At 45.4% G+C, this 20,398-nt stretch overlaps 1 protein-coding gene across 2 annotated transcripts in view; it reads right to left on the reverse strand.

Moving 5' to 3' along the window:
* FBLN7 (fibulin 7) overlaps nt 1-9,338 on the reverse strand; it is a 44,069-nt gene extending 34,731 nt beyond the window's left edge. For both annotated transcript variants that reach the window (XM_082642472.1, XM_082642471.1), the window contains exon 1: nt 9,209-9,338. In XM_082642472.1, coding sequence (XP_082498598.1) covers nt 9,209-9,283 — 75 coding nt within the window. In that variant the 5' untranslated portion in view covers nt 9,284-9,338. The remainder of the gene's footprint in view (nt 1-9,208) is intronic.
* Between the last annotated feature and the right edge of the window lie 11,060 nt (nt 9,339-20,398).

The raw sequence follows: 20,398 nt of genomic DNA on the forward strand, positions 1-20,398 counted from the left end.
AGGAGCCAACCAGATGACAACAGGGAGGTCAGGGGGCAGCCTAGGGTCTCCTGAGTCCCTGGAGTTGCCATCCCACCCCCACACCTCCAGTCTTTGATGTGAATGATGTCACGTCTCAGTCTTACTTGGAAACCCAGCCCCAAGAGGAGCTCCCTGGGCTTTGCTTCCCATTTAAGCTGCTTCCCTCTGGAGAGTCTGGGGCCCAGACTGCCAGAGGTTCCTGCCTGAAAGACTCCAGGCCAACCGGAGAACCCAGGGCACTGCCTTCTTCCCCAGCTGTTCACATCCAGTCCACACCCTCAGCACTCACTGCCCAACGCCCCCGGGGGCCAGAAACTGCCCCACGGAGCAAAGGGGTCTCCACTCTTCTCTGTAATCAGGGCCGTCCTTGACAGGACTTGGAACGAGTCCCCCTCCTGAAGGTGCCAGGAAAAGGTGGGGGCTGCTGGAGAAAGTGGAAGATGGCAGGACAGCCTCCCGGTCACCCATCCTCACCCTGACCCCACCCCTTCATCTGAACACTGTCTCTGGGGGAGTAAAGCCCTGGATCACTACTGATGAAGGTTTGCAGAATGGCAATCTCTTCCTCCCCACACCCACACCATCTGCAAGGAGGCTCTGCCAGTCTTCCCATCCAGAGGGAGGTCTGTTTTCCCATCTCCGGATATGGGCGGGTCTTGTGACTTGCTTTGGCCAACAGAATGCACTGGAAGCGATATACCAGTTCCAAGGCTGGCTCTGGATTAACCACATTGTCTAGTTTCTGTATGGGATGTTTTGACATCTGGGGCCACGCTGACTTGGCACAGACTGCCCCTCTGTGGCCGGGCCAGCAAATTCCTAGAGGCAGCAAACAACACAACACCCTCCCTGCCCATGCCCAGCACACCTTTGGTAGCAGACCAACTGAACCAGAGCCCATCCGCCTGCTTATCTGGCTCCGAAGCTTGTGAGACACTGATACCCGCCCGGTCCCCGCCAACAAACCTGGGAATCGGCATCAGACAACTAGGGTCAGCCCTACACCACCAACCTGCTACAATTACTCCAACTAGCCAATCCTAACCCGGTCAGTCCCCTTAACCTGTCTCACCCATTTCTTCCCTCAAAACCCCCCGTAAAGGCTTTCCAGAAGTTTCCCTCCCTCTCTCTCTGCCTGCTGTTCTCTCTGTAGCCCAACTTGGTACGACATGCTCCCTCCTCGAGAGAACTGTAAGTAACACACTATCCTTTTCCGGCAGTGTCTCCTGATCTGTTGGCCGCACCACACTTGGAGGAAGCCAAAATCCCAGCTTCATTTTAGAACAGTGTCTCAAGAAGTCTTGGGCATTCTGCTAGTCCTGGCCCTTGACCACCTTCTACCATGTGAAAAACCCAGGCTAGCCTGCTGGAGGATGAGAGGCTGCACGGAACAGAGCCACCCTGGACCAACCAGCCTCAGCTAACCTGGCAGCCGTCCACAGGTGAGGAGGAGCCCAGACCCGAAGAGCGGAGCCTGGAGCCAGTGAGCAGAACAGTCCAGCTGAGCCCAGCTCAGAATGCCACCCTGCTCGGCCAACTCCAGATCTAGAGCAGCCCTTTCAAAACCAAATGCACGGTGCTTGTCTGTTTTGTTCCCAGCCTGGGCCATGGCAGTCACCAAATATTTGTTTTACGAAATGCCCCATTTTCAAAATGGATGATTCACATGTCCCCGTAGCTTCCGCTCACCTCCATGTATTCTTATAATACAGGCGCCGGTGTATAAAACCCTGCTGCAGGGTAGCAAATACTCCTGGTGCTGCGAGCACGGCAGATACCTTTAATCAAGCATGGTATCCTTTTGTGCTGAGTTCTGAAGTAAACAGCAATCCATGTCAACCTGGAGTCCAGCCAATCCATCGAAACTGGCAGTAGAATTGATAAGCTGACCATACCACACCGGGAAGGAACATACTTGGGTTGTCACATTTCCACCCTTCTTCATCTCATTTGTTCTCAGACCAGGGAACAGATCTCAAACCCTTCCCACCTCCTTCCCTCCCGACTCAGTCAGTGGGGGACACTGGATCGGGGCATTTTCCCCCCTCTCGCTCCTTCCTCTGGCTTTGCTCCCAATATGAGGATTCAGCTGCCACTTCCTCAGGCACATCAGGCTCCCCATCTACAGCGTGGGGATAATGGTGCTACCGTTGGCTGCTTTAAAGTTTCAGGGTAGAAAAATGGTAACATCTACAATAGGAAAGTGATCTGGGAAGGCCTAAGGATCGCGGATTAAAACATCATTTTCCTGAGAATGTGTTCAAAAAAACAAGGGAAGAAGCCAAGAAAGAGGAAGACATATGATCTAGAAAACATAAACTCCAGTGCAGGCCAAAGTCCCTGGGTAGCCACAGGGCCATGAGCCCAGAGAAAGGTCAGCACGACTGGGATCCAGGGGGAAAGCAGCCCGACAGAATATGGACTAGGAAAGAGATTATTGGAAACAACTGTGCTTATGTAGAGGACGAACCGGGCAAAAGAGAAAAATCTTGAGGAAAACCAAAAAGTTACACAAGAAAGGAAATTAATCATAGTAGACTATTTGGCCCTGCAGCGAACAATGGAACAAAGTACTCATCTGTCGTTACCGGAGATCAATTGTTTAGAGACGGGGAGTAATTTCCAGGGCATTTAAAAACAGTTGCCTCAAGAGAGAGTGAGGACGGTGGAACAATTTCTTGAAAGCCACAAGCTACCAAAAGTCACCCAAAGGAAAAAGGTTACCCTAAGTAGTTCTATATCTGTCAGAGAAATTGAATTCATAGTTAAAAACCTTCCAGAAAAGAAATCTCCAAGCCCACATGGTTTCATTGGTCAATTCTACCAAACATGATAGAGGAACTGACACCACCTCTACACAGTTTCTTCCAGAAAACAGAAGAGAAGGGGACAGCTCACAACTCATTTTAGGAAGCCAGCATTACCCTGGTAAGAAAACCAGGTAAAGACAGTAGAAGAAATCCATAGATGAGGGATAGCAAACTGTGTCCGTAGAAAGAGGGCCAGAGAGTCAGATTTTTCATCTTTGCAGCCCACAGGGTCTCTGTTGCAACTGCTCACCTCCGCAATTGCAGTGCAAAAGGCAGGTATGGATGACATGTAAGTAATCAGTGTGGACAGATTTGACCAGCAGTGTACTGGATGTGGCTCATGGACCATAGTTTGCTGACCCCTGCTGCACACCAATATCCCTCATGAACAAGATACAAGAATTCTCACAAAACATTAGCAAGGGGAACCCAGAAATATAGACGATGTATACGATGCCATAATCAATTAGGGTTTATCTGGGAGTGCAAGGCTGTTTCAAAATTAGAAAACCAATCACACAGCATTGTAAATCAACTGTACTTCAATTTAAAAAGGTTAAAAATAAATTTTAAAATTCAGTCAAAGTCATCCACTTTAATAACAGACTGAAGAAAAACCACAGGATCATGTCAATGGAAGCAGAAAAAGCATGTGATAAAATTCAACATCCATTCATAATGAATACTCTATCAAACTATGGCTAGAAGAGAACCTTAACCTGACAAATGGCATCTGCAAAAACCCACAGCCTAGCATCCCACTGAATGTTAAAAAACTGAATGCATTCTTCCCAAGTTCTAGAACAAGGCAAGAATGTCCACTCAAGTTTTAATAAGTGTAATAAGGCTAAATAAATAAATAAATGGCGCATGGATTAGAAAGGAAGAAATAAAATTGCCCCTATTCACAGATAACATGATTGTTTATGTAAAAAAATCTGAGGGAATCTACACACACAAAAAATGCCCTATAACTAATAAGTGAGTTCCACAAAGTCACAGGACACCATGTCAACACAGAAAAGCCCACTGAATTTCCATATACAAGGAATATAGCATTGGAAATGAAAAAATTTAAAACCTAATACCACTTAAAATAGCTCCAAAAATGAAATACTGAGATATAAATCTAACAAAACGTGTTTTTGTTGGTAACTAAAAAATGCTGATGAGGGAAATCAAGGAAGATCTAAATAAATGGAAAGACATATTGTTATCACAGATTGGAAGACTCAATATTGTTAAGATGCCAATTCACTCCTAATTGATCAGTAGGTTTAATGCAGTTCCAATCAAAATTCCAGTGGAATTTTGTGGATAGAGACAAGCCGATTCTAAAATTTTAATGGAAATACAAGCTATGATAACCGAAACAATTTTGAAAAAGAATAATAAAGTCTTAAAATCTATCCAATTTTAAGTCTTATATAAAATTACAGTAACGGGTCTTCCCTGGTGGTGCAGTGGTTAAGAATCCGCCTGCCAATGCAGGGGACATGGGTTTGATCCCTAGTCTGGGAAGATCCCACATGCCGCGGAGCAACTAAGCCTGTGCGCCACAACTGCTGAGTCTGCGCTCTAGAGCCCGCGAGCCACAACTACTGAAGCCCGCGTGCCTAGAGCCACATGCCTCTGGAGCAACTAAGCCTGTGCGCCACAACTGCTGAGTCTGCGCTCTAGAGCCCGCGAGCCACAACTACTGAAGCCCACGTGCCTAGAGCCACATGCCTCTGGAGCAACTAAGCCTGTGCGCCACAACTGCTGAGTCTGCGCTCTAGAGCCCGCAAACCACAACTACTGAGCCTGCGCACCACAACTACTGAAGCCCGTGCGCCTAGAGCTCATGCCCTCCAACGAGAGGCCACCGCAATGAGAAGCCCGTGCATGGCAACAAAGAGTAGATGCCCGCTCGCCACAACTAGAGAAAGCCCGTGCGCAACGAAGACCCAATGCAGCCGAATAAATAAATAAATAAATAAATAAATAAAATTACAGTGATCAAGATAGTGTGTTACTGGCAGAAATAAACCCATATGATGCACTGATTTTTCACAAAGTTGCTAAGACAATTCAATGGCAATTCAACAGTCTTTTCAACAAATGCTGTTGGAACAACTGGATATCTACATGCAAAGTGTTTATCTCAACATAAACCTCACACTTTACACAAAAATTAACTCAAAATAAATTACAGATCAAAATGTAAAAATGCAAAACTACAAAAATTTTAGAAGAAAACATACAAGAAAATTTTCATGATCTGGGGTCAAAGAGTTCTTAGACTTGACACCAAAACCACAATCTATAAAAATAAAAAATCGATCAATTGGACTTCATCAAAATTTAAAATCTTTGCTCTGGGAAAGACACTGTTTAGACAAGCTGTAGTGAATGAAATAATGCCATTTGCAGCAACATGGATGGACCTGGAGATTATCATACAGAGTGAAGTAAGTCAGACAGAGAAAGACATATATTATATGACATCACTTATGTGGAATCTTAAAAAAAAATGATACAAATGAACTTATTTACAAAACAGAAATAGACTCACGGGCTTAGAAAACAAATTTATGGTTACCAAAGGGGAAAGGTGGGGTGGGGAGAGGAATAAATTACAAGTTTGGAATTAACATATACACACTACTATATATAAAATAGATAATCAACAAGGATCTACTGTATAGCACAGGGAACTATACTCAATACTCTGTAATAACCTATATGGGAAAAGAATCTGAGAAAGAATAGGTATAGGAATATGTATAACTAGCTCACTTTGCTGTACACCTGAAACTAACACAACATTGTAAATCAACTATACTCCAATATAAAATTAAAAAAAATTTTTTAAAGACAAGCTGCAGATAGGGAGAAAATATTGGCAACTCACACACCTGATAAAGGATTTCTACTTAGACTGTATAAAAAATACTCAAAGCTTAACAATAAGAAAACAAACCACCCATTTGGAAAATGGGCAGAAGGCGTGAACAGACACTTCACCCAGTAAACTATTCAAATGGCAAATAAGCACATGAAAAGATGTCAATATTTTCAGTTATTAGAGAAATGGAAATTAAAACCACAATGAGATACCATTCCATACCTATTAGAGTGACTTAGAAACAAACAGACAAACCCGATAATATTAAGTGCTGGTGAGGATGCACGGCAACTGGGTCTTTATGTACTGCTGGTGGGAATGCGAAATGATACAACTGATATGGAATACAGTTTGGCTGCTTCTGACAAAGTTAAAGATACACTTACCATATAACCCAGCAATCCCACTCCTAGATAGCTACCCAAGAGAAATGAGTGTTTACATTCACACAAAAGCTGTATGGGAATGTTTACGGCAGCTCTAGTCATAATCACCAAAAACTGGAACTGATACCATGGGTGTCATTCAGTTCAATGGCTGAACTGATTAAAAAAAAAAGCTGTGATATGTCCACACAATGGAATACTACCCAGCAATAGGAAGGAACTGTGCATCCCCAGAACGACATGGAAGAATCTTAAATGCTTTATGCTGAGTTAAAGAAGTCAGTCAAAAGTCTATGTACTTTTTGCTTCCATTTATATGACACTGTGAAGATGAAAAAACTATAATGCTGAAGAACGGATCAGTGTTGCCAGGCACTGGGGTGGCCAGAGGGTGTGACTACACAGGGCATGAGGATGTCATTTTGGGGTGGTGGAACTGTTCTGTCTCCTGACTGTGGTGGTGAGTACCACATATAGAACATAGTTCTATGGTTAAAAGCATGGAAATGTACACCAAAAACATTTCTTTCCCATTAAACTGTAAAAAGCAATGTATCAACTGGGAGTAGACAACCAAAAGAATGAATCTCTAATGGTGGAATTTGGAACCCTGTGACATGTGATCACAAGGAGAGGTTTTGGAGAAGGGGAAACGTTCTGAAATACCATAGCCCCCCCTCCCCACAGGCAACGAGGAGGCCGAGAGCCATCGTGGGGGAAGAGGGTGAGGCGTGGAGTGTGTTAAATGTTCTCCCTTTCTTGTCTCCCCAGCAAGGCGGTTTCTCTTCTTGGGGGAAGGCCACAGAGTGGGCAGTAGTGTTGGGAAAGGGCCCCCACTTACGGGACCCCCACATTGTTCAACCTCCCCTCCTTCCCCAGGACCACTGGCTCTCCAACAGCAGGTCACAGAAATCTTGCAAAGTGACCCAGGACAGATGTGCTGAAAAGTCAGACAAGGATTAGGGGTGAGATTCCCCCGACTACATAGGACTTTGGGTGAAGGACAGTTTCACTAGAATTTTTAAACTAACTTCTATGGAGAATCCCTTCTGCTCCCTTTCTCCTTCACAAAGCCCAGTGAGGCATGTGCTCTCGCAGGTAAAGAAACCAAGGCTTAGAGGAGAAGGAATTTGAGAAAGCCTGGACGTGGCAGGGCAGGGATGGGACCCAGATCTCCCCCAGGAACAAAGCCTGAGAGAGCTTACTTCCCTGCTTGAACAGCAGCTGCAAACATCTGAGAACTGCCAAGGTGTCACCACTTCTCCAGGTAACCTTCAGAGATCAGATAATGGCAATGCAGAGCCCCTCAACTTCCTCTGGCACTTCCTATCCACCCTGCCCCCTCTCCTGGCCTGGGTGGGGAGCCGGCTTAGGGGTGCACCTACCTGTGCTTCTGGCTTTGAGCTCTGGGCCTCAGGTTCTATTACGTAATCTGCAAAGCGGGTGGGACACCCCACTGTTCTGCTGGGTGGGTTGATTGTGGTCCTAGACCAGGCTTCTGCTGCCTGGTAGCTGAGTGACTTCCTGCAGTGGCAACTCACCATATTCTGCACTCACACGGGCCCGTGTTTGGTCTGAACTGAGTTCTCCCTGCCTGGAACCCCTTCCTGTGCCCCAAGGGCTTCTAGGTGGCCACGGATGTGCCTGTTAGGTATTCAGCCCATGGGTGAGAGTCTGTGGGGAAGGGAAAAGGCTTGGAGACTAAGGAGAGAGATTAAATTTACTCCACTCCTTCCTGGCCATGTGAACTTGAGTAAGTCAGAATCTCCCTGGGTCTCAGCTCCCTCATCTGCAAAATGGGGATGACAATAGTTCCCAACTCACAGCGCTGCTCTGAGAATAAAGAGCCTGAAGATGCTTAGCAAAGAATACAGCACTCATCACTCAGTGAGCTTTCTTTCCGTCTGCCGTTACTATTATTGTTATGGACGGTATTCTTGGGGTAGCTGCCCCACAGCCCACGGGACACGCCGTCACAGAGGGAGGGGTCTCCAGTTTCCAGAGCCAGTCTGGTGATAGCTGGCTCTGAATTGAGCAATTCCAGTCTCACCTTTGGAAGACGCATTTTTATCTGCATTCTCATCTTAATTTTAACCATGAGTTTTTACTGCTTAATGTAAAAGTGAATCTGGTCAAGCACATAAATCCAGTGGGACTCCAACAGACACAAACGTCAGGGAGAGAAAAATTAAACGGCAAGCTGCCTGCAAGTGTGGGAAAGAAATGCAGTCCCAAATCTAAGCTCCCCTAGGCTCAGGTGAGGCTGCTTCAGAAACCTCCCACCTGTTTCTGCCTGGGAAACGCGGCGAACTGCTAAGAAAGTTCTGAGCCTTTAAAAGTTGGTGGTGGGGCTTCCCTGGTGCGCAGTGGTTAAGAATCCGCCTGCCAATGCAGGGGACACGGGTTCGAGCCCTGGTCCGGGACGATCCCACATGCCGCGGGAGAACCTAAGTCCGTGCACCACAACTACTGAGCTCACCGCCGCATCTACTGAAGCCCGTGCGCCTAGAGCCCGTGCTCCGCAACAAGAGAAGCCACCGCAATGAGAAGCCTGCGCACCGCAACGAAGAGTAGCCCCCGCTCTCCACAACTAGAGAAAGCCCGTGCGCAGCAACGAAGACCCAACGCAGCCAAAAATAAATAAAATAAATAAATTTAAAAGTTGGTGGTGGTAAGAATATTTCAGTTAGAAATTTAAATGTTGGAAGTTGGAGGGGAGCGGACAACCTCTACCCTAATTGGGTGAGCAGGGAGCTCTTCTGGAGACCTGAGGAAGACCAATGTCTCATAAATCCCAGGGCAATCTTTCTACAACGCACGGTTCTCACGCGGAGCCCTCTCTCTCCCTCCCCCCAGCGGACCGAGGCTTTCGCACAAACTGCTCGGCTAGACCAGCCCGGGTTCTCCCAGACGCCCAGCCCGCGATGCTTCCGATGACAGATGGGGGGATCTCACGCTTCCCTCTGAAAACTGAACCCCAGCTCCAGCCTCGCTCCAAGCCCCCAGCCCGAGCATTCCGGTGGAATGTGGCGAGCCCAGGTCCTCCGGCCTTGGCGTGGCCTCCCCTGCAAGCGGGACAGGGGAGGGGCGGGAGGGACACTGACCTGGGAAGCCTGCGATTCGGGGCAGGCGAGGAAAAGCAGCAGGAGGAAGAGCGCGCGGGGACAGTTGGGCACCATCTTGCCAATCGGAACCTTTCTGCTTGGGAAGGGGAAATAACTTTGTCTGCCTTCCCTGCCGAGGTTGTCCCAAGCCGATGCCGCAGCCGCCCCTGCGGGGAGCGGGGCTCCGCGCGGACCCGAGCGGCTCGGGCAGGGAGGGAGGCGGGAGCCCCGGAGCGCAGCCGGGCCCGCCGCGCTCGGGAGGCGCAGTCCCGGGTCCAGGTGCGCCGCGCGCAGACCTGCAGCCGCAGCGGCCAGGAGCGTCCGCAGCCGCCCGCACGAGACAATCGCGGCGAGGCGGGGAGGCGCCAGCCCCTTGGCCAAGGCCGAGGAGGAGGGGCTGCCCGGCCAGGAATGCGCCTGGGAGCGCGCCCAACCCGCGCGGCTCCCCGAGGAGGCCGGGCGCGACGCCGAGGACGAGCGCGGGCATCCTCAGCGCCCAGGCGGGGGAGGCGGCCGAGGCGGCGCGCACGTGCGTGCGGGATCCCGGGAGCCCACCCCGCGCCGGGCCGCTCCTGACCCGCCCCTTTCCCAGCTGGGGATACTGAGGCTGATATCACCCAGCAGAAAGTGGAGCTTCAAACCCAGGTGTGTCCAACTTCAGAGCTCACGTGAGGACATCTTCCTCCACGGCCTTCGGAAGACGGGACTAGAATGGCCAGGAGACGGGCTTCATGAACTTAGACCAAGTTCTCCACCCGAGCAGACTAGTGTCTTTTTAAACAGTGCTATCGGGGTACAAGAACACACACGCACGGTGACTCAGAATCGACAGCCCTCCTCATTTGCTGTCCTCCACTCCCCAAACGGAAGGAGAAACTCAGTTTGGACCGGAGGCCGGGTTATGGGAACACTGGATGCTCTGCTGAGGTCGGGTGGGAAATGCCGCTGGGAAGGGCAGACATGAGCAGTCTGAGTCCTTGCATCCAGGGGCTGTGGGAGGAACCAGATGGCCTCAGCCCCAAGCTCCTGGAAAACATTATTTAAGTTCTTACTGGAAGAATGTTTTCAGAAGGCAACACTGCAGATGTCATGGTGCACACCAAGTCTGGCCAAGCCTCAAATCTATTTTTCCTTTTCCGAATTTCACTTAGCAGAGCCCACTCAGAGCTCAAGGCACAGAGCTCAGAAGGCTGCAGCCTCAGAGCAGGGACTGTTTTCCTTTGGAAAGGAAAGTTGGAGTCCCCTGGAAAGGGGACTGGTGGCGCCTGGTGCAGCCTGGCCACCTGGGCAGGAGTTACCCAGGAAGTCCTGCTGGGCTGCCCCCTCCACCTTCCTGCCGGAGGAAGGAGAGCAGGTCTGGTACTCTTATCTGCATTCCTGGGGAGACGGCTTGAGAGAGACCTGGGCAGAAGATTGCTTTTCCCTGTCCAGGTGGAGGGCGCTGGGCAGCGGTGACCTGAGCCCGGGCGGCCTGTGGAAATAGTGGTTTTCTGCCTTTGTTCTCTGGGCCAAAGCCCAGCGTCCCCCTCTCTGTCTGCACTCTCCCCACCCCTACCCCCAAGGAAGGATTCCTTCTGGTCACTGTGGCTGTGTTTATTTGGTATTTTATCCTACCTTGTGTTTACATGGCAGCCCCCAAAGCCAAGGCTTCTCAGGCGTGTTCCGGCTGTGTGCTGGAACCAGACAGATGTGCGCAAGACCTATTGTCCCCTTGAGCCCTCTGAATGGATTCATAAAGCTGGAAGGCACTCCTGATTTCACCAGTGAAGAAACTGAAGCCGGGAATGGCTGAGTGACTTGCCCATGGTTTGCAAACCCAAAGGTCTCCAGAGCAGGGCTGGTTCCAGCACAGGCTACCTTATCCCACATTTTACTTAAATAATGCAATCATAGGATTTCAGGAATTTTATTTACAGGAACAGAGTTTTTCCTGTTTCTTTTTTTTTTTTTTTTTTGGTTTTCTTCTTCCCTTCTTCTTCTCCTTCTTTTCTTCTTCTTTTACTTTTCAAGCATTTCTAAGTTTCAACACAGAGGTTTTTTCCCTATTATCGATTTCCATTTGTTTCCCTTGTCCTATGGCTGACTTCTGTCTAGTGCTCTGGCATCTGCTCCGAATTAACCTTCTAAGGTCCCACTGCCCCAGCAGTACCGTCCCTTCTCTCTCTGTCCTCAACCGCCCTTGACCTGTGGTCATCAAGGCACACCCTCCACAGCCAGACTTGCCAAGGCTGCGAAGAGCAGACAGACCGTGAGAATAAACCAAGCGCCCTCTATTCAGGGCTCCGAAAACCAACCTTTGACTTGATAAGATGGGCCTACCTCGATATTGTTTCTTCTGTTTCCTCTATATTTCATTTGCAAGAGACTATTCTGGAATGTCAGGGGATGAAGGGGGCCTAGATGTCTAAAGAAAATATTGTTAAAGCCTTTGGGCAGAATCACTTGCCATCTCCTGGGCTCCGTGCTGTCTCTCGGATACACTCACATCCCCTGTGTAAAGTGGGAATACAAAATGGGGGAGGAAGTTATGCTGTAGAAATCTGTTTAAGACCCGATCAGAAGCAGCACCCAGTCTAAATCAGCCATTCCAGAGCCGTTTCCTGGGACCCTCACAGTGACTGACACGTCGCTTTTTCTCTTTCGGCTTTCTCGGGCTTCTCTGTGGCTGAATCTTGTCTGTCATCTCATTCTGAGCTGCTTCTCCCTCTTTGTCTCCTTCACTCACCTCTATCTGTGATTCTAAGTGTAATCGACCCCCACTAAGCACCTGCAAAGGGGCCCAGGAACAAAGCCCAGCATGTGAGCCTGAGCCAGGATAACAGGATAGGAACAGGGGGAGGACGGTCTAGCAGGAGTGCAGTGACTTAGTCCAATTTACTCTTTACGCAAATATTTATCAGGTGCCAGCTCCGAGCATGGCCCTTTTGTGAGGGGCTACGGGAGGCTTTCACACTAAATCTCGAGCCCCAGCCAACAAAATCGTGTACTCCTGTGTTGAACTTTGAAGACTGTCCGCTTATGTATGAGGTCATGACAGCTAGAAGAGACTTTCCTCCCTACAAAACCGTTTCCAATTTTATAAAATGAAAATATGTAGGAAAACAGATTCAATTGTGCCTTGATTAAAGACCAAACACCAGTTAACATCTGCCAAAAGGAGGAAATGCTGCAAATCCATGAATGCCATTCCACAGTGAAGTCCAAGTGCCTGTGGGAGGGGCAGAGTATGGATGCAGCCAAGGATACACAGCCCTTGAAATCAGACACACCTGGGCCGGATCTTACCCACTACATGTTGCCAGTGTGACCTTGCAACTCTCCTAAGCTTTGCAGGTCTCAGTTTCCTCAACTATGTATGGAAACAGCATTTATCTGAAGAATTATTAAGGGATTTCAAAATGATGAATATAAAGTGCCTAACACAGTGCCTAGCGTATAGTGGTGCTTAGTTAAAGAGTCTTTGCCTAAACTGACTCATGGTCCTCCACACGGGGACAACATAAGAAGGGAACCAACATTTCCTTAGCACCTGCTGTATGCCAGGCACTCTGTTAAGCGTTTCATGAATGTTCTCATTGATTCCCTCACAACCCAGCAAAATAGGTCCTATTATTATTCCCATTTTGCAGATTGGGAAACTGAGGCTTAGAATGCTTGATCACCCAAGAGCAACATCAGGTGAGTAATCGGGAGAAACAGGATTTACACTTGGGTGTGTCCGATCCCGAGGAGCATGCTTTCTGCTGCATTAGAAACTAAACACAAGACTTTGCTCATTGTTCTCCTCGGCCAATGTTTGATATCTTCTAAGGCAGATATATCAAAATTAGCTTCGGGAGTAATTTTTCAGGGATACATTTTTACTGCAAACTGAGATTACACCTATACAATTAGGCCTGATTACAATAACCTCCGAGGAATTGTTGAAATTAATTCCCGGGTCTAGAATTTCATACTTAATATTGTTCAAAACAGGACGGCTTTGCCAGATGACTCTATGTGTCCCTCCGGAGGCACTCTGCACCCGTTCCCAGCCTGCCCTCTGCCTCGATGCCAACCTGTAGGGATTGCGTCAACACCCTTCGGTGCTGTGTCCTCTGGCTGTGTGTAGCAGGTGGAGGCGCTCAGTGGGAGGTCAGATAGAGAACGGTGAGGTCCCGAGCTTGACTCAAGCCTCGATAGAAGATCACTGCTCTTTTCAAGGCAATCTGTTCTCCATCCCTCTCTTTCTCTGGGATTCCAGCAGCCCCTCTCCCTCTCATCCTCCTGGGTCCAGAGACAGGAAGAGCACCTGCATTAGAAGCTCTGGGATAGGGCACTCCCCTGGTTGGCGTTTGTACATCCTGTTCATATCCTGTAAATAAATCATCTGCACATTATACTAACTTGAGCAAGCCATCTCTCGGCTTTTGACTGATAGAGTGGCCATTGGCAATAAGTTGAAAATAATTTTTCTCTCCAGAATTGTGGCTCTAACAGGAAATGAGGTGACACACACACACGATCAAGCTTGTGCACATACTCTCTGGGCGAGGCCCTAAGAGGTTACTGACGATCTTTCCCCTTGGTTAATACAATACTATTTTTGTCTAAGGTTGTAATATACCCAGTTAAAATACCCCTCTACCACCTCTCCAGACTCCCTAAATGCGGACTCCCTCGGCTGCGTGACCCAGTGCTGACTGATGAGATATAAGTGAAGTCTGGTGAGTGGGGCTTCCAGGAAAGCCACTTTCTTGATAAATAGAAACAGACTCAACTGGTGTGTGTCCTTCCTCCTCTTGCCTGGAGCATGGGCCCAGTGCCTGGAGGTGCAGCAGCCACCCCATGACCATGAGGACCAGATGGAAGTTTAGAAAGAGAAAAGGCATAAAAGTTCATAGCAGCAGTATTCACAATAGCCAAGACAGGGACACAACCTAAATGTCCATCGACAGATGAATGGATAAAGAAGATGTGGTACATATATACAATGGAATATTACTCAGCCATAAAAAATAAAATAATGCTATTTGCAGCAACATGGATGGACCTAGAGATTATCATACTAAGTGACGTAAGTCAGAAGGAGAAAGACAAATACCATAGAGTATCACTTATATGTGGAATCTAAAACGTGACGTAAATGAACTTATTTACAAAACAGAAACACAGTCATAGACATGGAGAACAGACTTGTGGTTGCCAAGGGGGAGGGATGGATTGGGAGTTTGCCATTAGCAGATGCAACTATTATATAGAGAATGGATAAACAGCAAGGTCCTACTGTATAGCACAGAGAACTATATTCAACATCCTGTGATAAACCATAATGAAAAAGAATATATATATATAACTGAATCACTCTGCTGTACAGCAGAAATTAACACAACATTGTAAATCAAGTATACTTCAATAAAATAAACTAAAAAAAAAAAAGAAAGAAAGAAAGAGAGAAGGCAGAGGGAGCTTGCTTCCTTAATGATTTCTTTGAGACATGCCAGTCCTGGGCCTCTTACTTCCAGATGTCTTGTTTGCTAAGAAACATAAATCCCTGTTTGGTTAAGCCACTGGTAGTTGGATTTCTGTTTCATGCAGTGGAACCCAAATCTATGAGTCCATTGGGTTATACATATATAAATGATTAAATAAATAAAAAGGGGGGGACAACAACTCTTCCTTACAGAAAAATTACAATCAGTAAAAGTAGAAAAAATGTAAAAAATAGAAAAGTCACCTTTAGAACACTACAGTAATCATTGCTGCAGGTAAGACCCACCAATGAATGCTAAAATTACTGGGTAAATATTTAAGCAGAAACAGGAGTTTTGCATAGCTTCAAAGTATCTCCCCCAAAATATTTACAAATATTAGAGAGGGAAAAATTTAAATTTACAGTGGATCAATGAGGCATATCAACATCAATATCATGTACCCTCTGATCTGAGGCACAGAGAAAGGTACATCACTTCTGTGACATTCTTGCCCAAAATGCATAGTATCAATCCAAACATGAGAAAAAAATGAGATAAACCCACATTGAGAGACATACTACAAAACACCTAACTGGTATTATCAGGCAATGAAAGATCTGGAAGACAAGGAACTGCCCCAGATAAGAGGTGCCTAAGAAGACATAGTAAACGCAGTGTGGGATCCTGGAGTGGGTTCTAGAATGGAATATGGACATTAGTGGAAAAACTGATGAAATATGCATAAATGCTGTGCTTTAGTTAAAGGTACTGTATCAAGGTTTCATTCACAGCTTTGACAAGTGTTTTGTGGTTATATGTTAACAAAGGGGGAGGCTGGATGAAAGGAGTAAGGGAACTGGACTAATTCTGCAACTTTTCTGTAAATCTAAAATTACCTCAAAAAGATAAAGAAGCATGTCTGTATGTTATCAAATTTGATTTTTAAATTTCATCTTATATCAATTATGGTAAATTAGAATATTCAAGAACTTTTCCCATTTTATCTAATTTTTCAAATTTATTAGCATAAATTATTGGTATTATTCCCTTTTTATCTTTTAAAAATCTGTTGGATATGTAGTGATAGCCCCTCTTTTATTCCTGATATGGGTAATCAGGGCTCTCTCTCTCTCTCTTTTCTTTTTTTTAAAAATAAATTTATTTATTTAATTAATTAATTTTTTGGCTGCATTGGGTCTTCATTGCTGCATGCGGGCTTTCTCTAGTTGTGGCAAGCAGGGACTACTCCTCATTTCGGTGCGTGGGCTTCTCATTGCGGTGGCTTCTCTTGTTGCAGAGCACAGGCTCTAGGCACACGGGCTCAGTAGTTGTGGCTCGCGGGCTCTAGAGCGCAGGCTCAGTAGCTGTGGCTCACGGGCCTACTTGCTCCACAGCATGTGGGATCTTCCTGGACCAGGGCTCGAACCCATGTCCCCTGCATTGGCAGGCGGACTCCCAACCACTGCGCCACCAGGGAAGCCCGTCGATCTCTTTTCTTTTTTTTTTTTTTTTACTAATATAGGTAGACATTCATTAATTTTGTTTATCTTTTCAAAGAACAAACTTTTGGCTTTGTTAACTTTATTGTTTGTTTAAATTTCATGGGTTTTGGATTTTTTAAAAAATTGAAGTATAGGGGACTTCCCTGGCAGCGCAGTGGATAAGACTCCGCTGTCCCAATGCAGGGTGCCCAGGTTCAATCCCTGATCAGGGAACTAGATCCCATACACATTCCGCAACTAAGAGTTCACATGCCACAACTAAGGAGCCCGCCTGCTGCAACTAAGACCCAGTGCAACCAAAAAAAAAAAAAAACCTTAAAAAAAAAGTTTGAAATATAGCTGATTTACAATATTAGCTTCAGGTGTACAACATAGTGATTCATTATTTTTACTGATTATATTCCATTTTAAATTATTATAAAATAATGACTATATTTCCCTGTGATGTACACTATATCCTTGTTGCTTATTTGTTTTATAATTAAGAGTTTGTATCTCTTAATCCCCTACCTCTATCTTGCCCTTGTCTCCTTCCCTCTCCCCACTGATAACCACTTGTTTGTTCTCTATATCTGTGACCCATTTTTGTTTTGTTATATTCTTTCGTTTTATTTTTTGGATTCCACCTGTGAGTGATAACAGAGTATTTCTCTTTCTTTGACTTGATATTACACTAAACATAATACCTTCTAGGTCCATCCATGTTGTTGCAAATGGCAGAATTTCATTTTTTATGGCTGAGTAGTATTCCATTGTACACATGTACCACATCTTCTTTATCCATTCATCTGTTGATGGACACCCAGGTTGCTTCCGTATCTTGGCTATTGTAAATAATGTTGCTATGAACACTGGAGTGCATGTATCTTTTTGAATTATTGTTTTCATTTTCTTCCAATATATATCCAGGAATGGAATAGCTGGATAATATGGCAGTTCTATTTTTAGTTTTTTTAGGAACCTCAGTACTATTTTCCATAGTGGCTGCACCAATTTACATTCCCAGCAACAGTGTACTAGGGTTCCCTTTTCTTCACATCCTCACCAACATTTTTTATTTGTGGTATTTTTGATGATAGCCATTCTGACAGGTTATCATTCTGACAATGATATCTCATTGTGGTTTTGATTTTATTTCTCTGATGATTAGTGATGTTTTTAGCATCTTTTCATGTGCCTGTTGGCCATCTGCATGTCTTCTTTGGAAAAGCGTCTGTTCTGGTCTTCTGCCCATTTTTTACTCAGGTTTTTTTTTTTTTTTTGATATTGAGATGTATGAGCTGTTAATATATTCTGGATACGAACCCCTTATTGGTCATATCATTTGCAAATATTTTCTCCCATTCAGTAGGTTGTCTCTTCATTTTGTTGATGGTTTCCTTTGCTGTGCAAAAGCTTTTAAGTTTAATTAGGCCCCATTTGTTTATTTTTGCTTTTTTTTTTTTTTTTTTTTTTTTTTGCCTTCAGAGACTGATCCAAAAAAAATATTGCTACAATTTATGCCAAAGAGTGTTCTGCCTGTGTTCTCTTCTTGGAGTTCTATGGTTTTGGGTCTTAACTTAGGTCTTTAATCCATTCTGCCCCCCTGCAGTATTGGGAATGTAGACCCTTAATTGTGAAGGCTACTGCTGAGCTGGGGAACAGAGTATGGTAGTAGGACAAATTAGAACACCACCAAGCTTGATGTTCTTACTGAAATTCAGGAATTTTTCTTGAATAAATGCTCCCTAGGTTGCTGCAAGACTGGTCAATTTCCAGAGTTCAAAAAAGGTTAATTCTGAAAGTTTTCATGAGGATTTCCATTGTTTATATGATAAATTTTCAGAGGTCCTTAGTCCCCATTTTCTCTGTCACCCCACATTATGTTTTTAAGCAGGCAGTTTACATGGTTGGACTCTAGCCAAACTTTGTCTCTTATATTAGCAGAAATCTTAGTTTCATTTTTTAGCCTTAGATGGGTACATGGAGTCTGTACCACCATACATGCATAGTTGAGGGCAAGCCAGTGATTTGGGAGGTTTATGCACAGAGAATGGTTCTTACGTTTTTGGTTCTCTCTTTCAGTAATTCTTTCACTTTCCAGCTGTTGTGGTTCTTCTAATTTCTGTCTTCCAGCTCAGGTAAAATTCAGGTTTTATATCTGGGTTTAATCTCCACTTGGCACAAACTGTGGCCTGCCCTGAGTGTAAAAGCCATAAAAATGGGAAATGCACCCAGTACAATTCCCTTCATCCAAGTGTTGAGTACCTTCCATTGTCTCCCTGTTTCTGTCTCTCTCTGATGTCTTCAAAGTAGCTGTTATTTAAATTTTATCTAGAGTTGTTGTCTGCGGGTAAGGTTGGTTCAACAGAAGGTAATTCTCCATTATCAGAACTTGAAATCCACAAATACATTTTATAATCATAAATCCATTATTTAAAAAGCAATTTCTTAGTGAAAAGGCCAGCTTGTTCATTCCCCACTTAATTTTCTTTTTTTAAAAAAGAAAGGGGACTTCCCTGGCAGTCCAGTGCAGTGGAAGTCTCCGCGCTTCCACAGTAAGGGGCGCAGGTTTGATCCGTGGTCAGGGAACAAAGATCTTGCATGCCACGCAGTGTGGCCAAAAACTTAAAAATAAAAAATTGAAAAAACAAAAAAGGAAGATAAAATTTAGAATAGAATATTTTATTATCAGTATGTTCAGTAGCATTAAAAATAAAATAGACAATGTCTTTAACTCTCTGGAGTCTACTATGCCTCAAGGAAACGTCCACTTATCAAATTAAGAACCAGAGAATCAGAATTATGACTCTTTATGTAGAGACAAGAATTTGGTGGCTAGAGTGAAAGACAGCACAGTACTATAAAATGACATAGCAAGGGATAACCAAATCATAGAAAGTATATTTCAAGTTTTGATGTGCAGTTCAACCTGCCTGTGGCACCTCCCTCCCTCTGACCCTGAGGATCCAGAGTTGAGAGAAGCAATCTAGGAGAGAGGCTCCCACTCTGGCCTGAGAGACCTGGGGCCAAGGAAGCTTTGCTGGTTCATTATTTTCTCATCTGTATAATGAGCTCAGAGGCCCCTTGGAGCTTTCAAGTTCTAATTCTGAGAGAGACTGGAAATATACCTAAAGGAAAAGTTTGGGTTTTTTTTTAAAATTTATTTTTGGCGGCGTTGGGTCTTCGTTGCTGTGCTTGGGCTTTTCTCTAGTTGCGGGGAGCTGGGGCCACTCTTCATTGCCGAGCACGGGCTTCTCATTGCAGTGGCTTCTCTTGTTGCGGAGCACGGGCTCTAGGCACGTGGACTCAGTAGTTGCGGCTCACGGGCTCTAGAGTGCAGCCTCATTAGTTGTGGTGCTCGGGCTTAGTTGCTCCACGGCACGTGGGATCTTCCCGGACCAGGGCTCAAACCTGTGCCCCCTGCATTGGCAGGCGGATTCTTAACCACTACGCCACCAGGGAGACCTGAAAAGTTTACCTGAAAAGTTTTTTTTTTTTTACCAGGATGGTGGTACTCTTTGTGTACATTTAAAAAATTTTTAAAAATTTTATCCTTAAATTGGCATTTGGTAAGTAAAAGTAAATGAATAAAAATTTTGAAGGCAAGAATTAGAGGCCAAAAATAGAGATTAGCCCTCTTCAGAGACATTACTTTGGCACCATCTGCTGGATAGTGTTTAAAAGCATCCCTGTACATAAACTTGCACTGGAGCTTCTTATTATTTCCCAAATGATTTAAAGGAAATATTGTCAAAATTATTTACATCTGAATTCAGTACCATACCAGGTTATGTTAGTAGGAATTTAGCTGTCAATCCACTATCACTGAAGAGGCATAGGACATGCCTTGGGTAACTTCATTTTTTTTTTAACTTAGTTGCTGATTCTTTTATTTATTTATTTATCTATCTATCTAGATATCTATTTATTATTTTTTTTGCGGTACGCGGGCCTCTCACTGTTGTGGCCTCTCCTGTTGCGCAGCACAGGCTCCGGACATGCAGGCTCAGCGGCCATGGCTCACGGGCCCAGCCGCTCCGCGGCACATGGGATCTTCCTGGACCGGGGCACGAACCCATGTCCCCTGCATTGGCAGGCGGACTCTCAACCACTGTGCCACCAGGGAAGCCCTAGTTACTGATTCTTTTATTCAGTATTAATGTATGTCTGCCATGTGCCAAAAAGTGGTGTCACATGATTTTGGCAGAGACCATTGTTGCTCATGGAATACCACAACTCTTCCATATTTTCCA

The sequence above is a fragment of the Mesoplodon mirus genome, assembly GCF_964341445.2.
Source record: "Mesoplodon mirus genome assembly, chromosome: 14".
In the NCBI taxonomy this organism is placed as follows: Eukaryota; Metazoa; Chordata; class Mammalia; order Artiodactyla; family Ziphiidae; genus Mesoplodon; species Mesoplodon mirus.